The 7,219-nt window shown below is 37.0% G+C and overlaps 1 protein-coding gene across 1 annotated transcript in view; it reads right to left on the reverse strand.

Moving 5' to 3' along the window:
- The window catches only part of LOC138049433 (UDP-glucuronosyltransferase 2C1-like), a 9,282-nt gene extending 2,063 nt beyond the window's left edge, over positions 1-7,219 (reverse strand). The window contains exons 1-4 of the mRNA XM_068895701.1: positions 6,996-7,219; positions 2,381-2,984; positions 1,489-1,695; positions 114-402 (exon numbers count right to left, since the gene is read on the reverse strand). Coding sequence (XP_068751802.1) covers positions 114-402; positions 1,489-1,695; positions 2,381-2,984; positions 6,996-7,172 — 1,277 coding nt within the window. The 5' untranslated portion in view covers positions 7,173-7,219. The remainder of the gene's footprint in view (positions 1-113; positions 403-1,488; positions 1,696-2,380; positions 2,985-6,995) is intronic.

Here is a 7,219-nt window from a genome sequence, read left to right on the forward strand (position 1 = left end):
AACTTCCCGGTGTTGTGGCTGTCCTCTGTGAGTGTATGGGTGGGTGGGTATAGCAGGTCCACATCAGCTGAATAGCTGCCAAAACTAAATAACAAACAAACAAACGAACAAACCTTGGGTCATTTAAAACTTGTTTAATTATCCCTGCCAACTGCTCAGAATTGACAGTTTTAAAGTTGACTGAAAGTGCAAACCCAAAATCTTCTGCCTTCTTCGCATTAGAGAACTGGTCTGCATACAAGGGAATTCCCACCATGGGCACACCATGGTATCCAGACTCGTAAAGGCTGTTATGTCCTGCGTGTGAGACAAAAGCCTTTACTTTCTTGTGGGCCAGGAGATCATTCTGTGGGAGCCAATCCATCACCCTAATATTTGGACTCAGGGCTTGTGGAATGTAATCTGAAAGATAGTGGAAGACAACTGACTAAGTCCAAACAGCATAGAATAAAAACTCAAGTAAAATCGTTCTCAGGGACATCATCATTGTCAACATCCACAACAAAATTGCATCATCATCAAAATAAGTTAAAGGCCCACCTTCAACCAAGAGGCATTGCATGTCGTGGAACAATTTTCATAAAGGAAAATCCAGCCAAAGCTGAAATTTATCCAATAAGATCGCTAAGATAAGCAATGGAATTGCCATAACAAAGACAAATGGTTGAAAAGCCTGCCGTTGAAGGAGAGCCTTTAAATCAAGTGTGAAATCAACGCAGATTTAATAATCTTTGCAGCCCCACACTCTCAATTAAACCAAATACTGCCATTGTTTAAATAAAAATTTTTGAAATTTTCATTGACATCAACATCATCATCCACCAGAAACTGTAAGTGGCATTTATTTCCAAACTTGTAAAGAAAATGAAGGATTAAGTGTGGGAAAAACAAAGTAAAAAATACAAATGACAAATGTTCCAAACAAATTTTATTCAGATTAAATATAATACTTTTAATATAATTAACCTGAATAAACTTTGTTATTGTTGTTAGAGCAGTTTTCAAATGACTCTTGAAAGTAATTACTCTTAATGATTGGTTTTAAATTCTCGCGCCAGTTTAGAAACCAGTGAGAAGGAAAACCAAATCAATCACAAATAAAGGGGGTAGTTTCTAAAGAAACTGTGGCGCTGCATCGGTGGGGAAGTAGTACACAAACATTTGGTTTCATCAACAGAGTTGATAATGTAAATTGACCACCGTACAGGGATTCTAAAAGGTGACGTTTCGAGCATTAGCCCTTATTCGATTTGCTCTGACGAAGGGCTAACGCTAGCAACATTAGCTTTTTGAATCCCTGTACTGTGGTCAATTTACATTATCAACTCCATTGATAAAACCAAATTTTTGCAAACCAATCACAACTTGGTTCATTGTGCTGTTTGCAAATGCTGTGATTGGTTGAAGTTATTACTTTGGTATTTGTTTTACAACACTCAATTGAAAACCCCTCTATTAATCAATTGACAGAATGGTTAATTTTAGTACTTTTAAGCTTCCACAAAACTTTTTGTTTCAACTTTCCAAATGCTGCAGCCATGGTATCAATTCTGTCTTTAGAAGCAAGTGTTTCAGCATAGGATCCAAATGAGACAATAATGAATCCATCAATGCCACTGCTGTTGACATAACTTTCTAACTCTGCAGGGAGGGGCTTGGGCTTCTTGATAGTGATAGGACCTACCAGGATTTGACCTTTAAAAGATGAAAAGAGAGTTAGAAGGTTTCTTTTGACATTCCATCACAGAACATGAATATCATCATCATAAGATGCCAATATCACTACTAGTGCTCAGCAAATTTTAAGGTGTGAGTTTTGTAAGCACTGGGACAACCTTTCCTTACAGTGTTTGGGTTCTTCTGTCAATGCTACTATTATTGATGTGTCATTAGTTTATAAACAAGGGTCATCAGAGGGGACCCATGGTTTGTCATCCTTTCGAGAGAAAACTAAACAGTGGAGCCACTTCTATTTTACAGAGGCCATTACGAAGTCAGCAGTGTGTCCATGCAAACATCCCAAAAATGCACATTAAAATTTATTATTTTGTTACAGTTTATAAGCATGCTTCTGTATTGGAATACAATACAGTACGCCCCAATGACTAGCAGGTATTTGGGTTAAGTAAGTTTAAACGACTACATGTATCAATGTACTCAATTTGCTTCCCTCAGGGGCTTTTGAGAGCCAATAAAACATTTAGTGCAATAAATCAGACCAGTGAACCTTGTTACCGCCACAGCCAAAAAGCTGAACTGAGGCTAACCTGAGCAATGACCAGCAACGTCACCGCATCAGGCACTCTATGAACTTGGCCATACTGCCTCCATCAAACGTGGCACAATTAACAACAAATTTAACATACTGTACAAATTGTACCTGGAAGAAGTGGTTGCGGATAATCCAATGCAAAATCCCCAGACATTATTGCAAGTTCATCGTTACTTAAAGCTTCATAAATGCCTATCTCAGGAGTAATGTTGTATTTGGTCTTGAGAGGAGCTATATAGAAACGTATCATAAACTCAGACATCAGGTTCAAAACAAAGTAAGCACCAAGATTTGCCACACGCTGCAGAAAGGACATTTTATCTGTAAATCCAGTCATTAACATAGGAACATAGGATACAGGTGATGGCACTTTGAAAGAAGATCCCGGTCGAGGTATTCCTGTAAGTATTGACACTTTAGGAATTTGGAATAGTTCTCCAACAAAAACACCGCAAATAGCCCCTCTCTCATAAACAACTAAGTCAAAATTCCTGAGATCCTCAAGCAGTTCTTTGCTCTTTAACAAGCTATCACAACTGGTTTGGAAATATTCAGAAATTTTCCTGAATAATTGAAACATGTTTTTTTCCATTGCAGCATGTGAAACAACATCTTTGATATATCCGCGTTTAAATGGCACTTGGTACACCTTGTGAGGTATTTTCTCCGTTGATCTTGAATGTGTGTGATCTGAGCCCACCATCATTACTACCTAAAAATCATGATGATTGGTGTGAGGAAAAAGTGTACATGGTTCCATCTTCACAGAGAGAAAAAGTGCAATGTTGTTTGCAGAGTGTTGTAATAGATTAAGAAAGAAAATCAAATATAAAACATACTTAAGTTGTCTGTAATTCTAAGTTTCACACTTATGTGATCATTACATTGTTTTCTTGCGACAGAAACATACCTGTACCCACAGAAAACATATTTGTGTGAATAATCCAATGTACTTAATTGCAGGGAGATTGGATAGCAAACAATAGGGCTACTGACAGAACTATGGACAAATTTGATAAAGTGATAAAATTAACTGGTTCAATCACATCTTGACTGACTGCTGTTCCTTAAAAGAATCCCTCCTTATAAAGGCACTCATCTAAGCATGGTGCCTACTGAATCAACTTGTTATCAACCCACAAAAGACTAAACTATTCTTTATTGGAACTCATCAGCTATTACACAGGCTACCAACTGACGTAACCATCTCTTCTCTTGGAGAGAAAATCAAATCAGACTCATATAAATACATGAACTTGGCATATAAATACATGAACTTGATTGCCTCACCATGCTTATGCATTTAATTCACCAAGCATTCATATGTCCATGGCTGCGACACACATAGGAATAGATCAACTTCAAATTCCACCCTGTAAAACAGCCTCGGGCCAACCTACCTTGGCCAACGTACCCAACGTACCAAGGGTGGGTACCAAGTACCCACCCTTGAGGGGTTCAAGGCATCCTGAATCATTTTTTGTAACTTTTATTCATAAATCACTAGAATTTAGAATCTAGAAATTTAGATGATAATTGTAGTTTAATTCCATTTTTAACTTGTAAATGGTCATTGAAAAGCCCTAAGGGGACTTCTTCTTTAAAGTAATTACAGTATATAAATGAATGAAATGATTTATGAAATGATCATACAATGAACTGCGGATATGCAATCAAGTAAAGTTATGATCCTCGCAGTTATGGACGCAATTTTAGCAATTGCGTAGAGAAGCCTGAAAAATTCAGCACTTCAACGGGATTTGAACCCGTGACCTCGCAATACCGGTGCGACACTCTACCCGACTGAACTATGAAGACACTGATGTTGGGAGCTGGTCATTTGTGGGCTCTAATTTTCCCATGAGAAATGAATCAATGAATGAAATGATATAAGAAATGAATTGTGACTAGGTCACTTGTGTTCATTTTGTGTTTATTTTCATTATCCTAATTACTATTATTTGGTTGTTTACCCATAATTACTCTATTTCCTCACATACCTTATTTTGCCTTGTGTAGTTATTCCAACACATTTCTCTTACCTAATTCCTGTTGTGTAGGAGTGGTAAACTCCTTCTTTCCTTCGGTAAATCCTGTATTAGTGGGTAGTAAATTGACTCCATAGCCTTATAATTTTTGGTTTTTAGTTATTTTTCTATTTTCCTGAAGTCCATTATAAATTGGCCACCATTTACTCAGTAAGTTCAGTTGATGCAGTTAATTATCTGAATAGTTTCAGTCTTCAAGACAAGTCATTTTCCAAGTCTTCTGCTTACCACTTTCCCTTGTCATTATTTGTATTCTTTTAACCCACTGACATCCAAACCGGCCAAAACCGGCCAGACTTAGTTAGTATTTTACTCTGTCTAACGCCAGACGATTTTACTCGTCAATGGGGAACCCCTGAGAGTCAATGGGTTTATTAATTCCATTTGATTCCAAATGATCCATTTGTTACCATTATTTCAAAATTATTAGTTTCAATGTAATTGAAGCACTATTGTGCAATATGTAATTTGAAACTTTTGCTATTGTCAAGTCTGTGCTTCATATAATACTTCTTGGATTATAACCTTGTTTAGTTTGTTTACAATTTGCAGTCATTTTACTCGTTTTGTTAGCAATCTCTTTGCCTTTTAGTTTGCAAGCATTTTTCTTCATGTATCAGCTATTTAGCATTGATTTCATTGTTCAGCTTGTAAATAATAACAATTTACTATGTTTAATCCATTGGCTTATTGTAGCTTTGTTTATTCTGTGTTTTGTGTTACTCCTTCCTGTTTTTTGTCCTTATATCACTTTTTGACTCTAATAAACTCGTAAAACTTAGCTCAAATTTGTTGTTCTTGCATCAACCGTTTTGGCCGTCTTTCAGAATCATATACTGAACTGCGGATGTGACATCAAGTAAAGCTAGCTTTACTTGCAGGGATGTCAGTAGGGGCTGTAACCCCTAACACCAAGTACGGCTGAGCTGACTTGATGTTACGGATCATTGTTGCAGGTACAAAGCAAAATTAATAAAAAAATTACCTGCTGAACAAATATACTTATTGTTTCCTGGTATCTCCTTGTTTTGTATCTAAGTCTATATTGAAAAATCAGAAGATAATTCATAAACTTTAAATCCCTGTGAATTGACTGAGTTATTGGAGGCCATTTACAAATGCCGGCTATTTTGAAAGCAGACATGGCCCTGGCGACGAGGTTGTGTGTGGCCTTTACCTTTTGTGAGAGAATTCTTGCCGTAAGTAACGAAGTGGATTTGCTAAATGAAGAAGTTGAAGATCTCTAAGACACGATTTTTACACAGCAACAAATTAAGCCTTCAAGAAGCTGCTTGTAAACATGTGCTCATTTGAGGGCTTTGACAGTGAGGATGAAAATGACTAAAATTTATTTAAAACTTTATAGTAGAATTTCATTGTAGGTTTTTTCAAACAAATCGTTGAAAAAAAGCTGTGATTAACAGACCGTACAAGTACTGCGAAGCAACTATGTTCTACTTTGCTGTAAATGTTGATGAGTCATATTCAGGAAAGGTCAGAAAAAAATCATGTCGTCTGAACTGGGAACAGGTTTTACACCATTCCAAGAATGATGTAATTCCTTAAATTAAGTGAATGAATTTCTTTCGAATTACCTGAATATTATTGGTAAACCATAGTAGTGTTCGGAAGATAACTCAAAAATAAAAAAAAATTAAAAAATATTTTGGAAATTAATATTAACTTTATTTATTTAATCATAGTTTATAGAGGGAACTGGTTTTGAAGCTCAGCAAACATCAAAGTTGCAAACAAAGATGCCAAGATTTCGGTTGGAAAGTCCACGACCGTGCACAATCTTTTGTTTTGCCCTCATACACTGTGCATGAATAATTTACGTAACCAACATGTTTCTATTGGTTAGTTCCTCAGTACGGAGTAAACAACTATTGTGTGTTGTGCACGGTCAAGGCCAAAGAGAAGAGAACAAAAACCTACCACAAAGAAATTTGTCGGGTTTCATGACCCCTCTACTAACTCCCGGGCACTAACTATGATTTCATCTTTGTGAAGTGAGGTTCAGTTGGTTCGAGCGTCGCACCGGTATCGCGAGGTCACGGGTTCAAATCCCGTTGAAGTGCGGGCAACCCTAAAACCAGGAATCCGGAATCCGGAATCACAGTACAATACAGAGGGTAAAAACTATCCTAAAACATTCATAAAAGCTAACCTTAGGCCTAATTAGGCCTAAAAACGTTTGTTTAGGCCTAATTAGGCTTAAGGTTAGCTTTTATGAATGTTTTAGGATAGTTTTTACTCTCTGTATTGTACTGTGATTCCGGATTCCTGGTTTTAGCGTTTCCCTTGAAGTGCTGAATTTTTCAGGCTTCTCTACGCAATTGCTAAAATTGCGTCCATAACTGCGGGGATCATAGCTTTACTTGATTACAGTATATATATATATATATATGTATATATGTAACTTAATTCTTCCACATAGAACAACACCTGCGTAAAGGATATAGGCACTGTACTATTAGGTAAGTACAAAATATGACTATCGTAAGGAGGCACGATAGCATATTTTGAGCCGCTCATTTGATTTCTGGAAAACCGTCGTCTTTGAGAAGAGGCCACGAAAACGACCTGTCGTTCATAATACGGTTTGATATCGTTGTAGCGGAAAAAAAAATTTCCACATATTTAACATTCATTAATTATAAATACGTGCGTACCTCATGCCCTCGGGTCGCCAACTCTTCCATAACAGTTCGGATAAGAAGATAATGCGATCCTGAGGACATGGCACTGAAACCCACAATCCTGGCCGACAGAGCGAAGTATATTGGGTTCATTGTCATAAATGAGATGACCAACCCGCAAAAGATCGCGGTCATTTTTTTTGTTTTCATGCCCACTTGATTGCCTGACTGCAGAAATAACAAAGATTCGAAGGAAG

Source organism: Montipora capricornis, chromosome 5, assembly GCF_036669925.1.
Source record: "Montipora capricornis isolate CH-2021 chromosome 5, ASM3666992v2, whole genome shotgun sequence".
Classification (NCBI taxonomy): Eukaryota; Metazoa; Cnidaria; class Anthozoa; order Scleractinia; family Acroporidae; genus Montipora; species Montipora capricornis.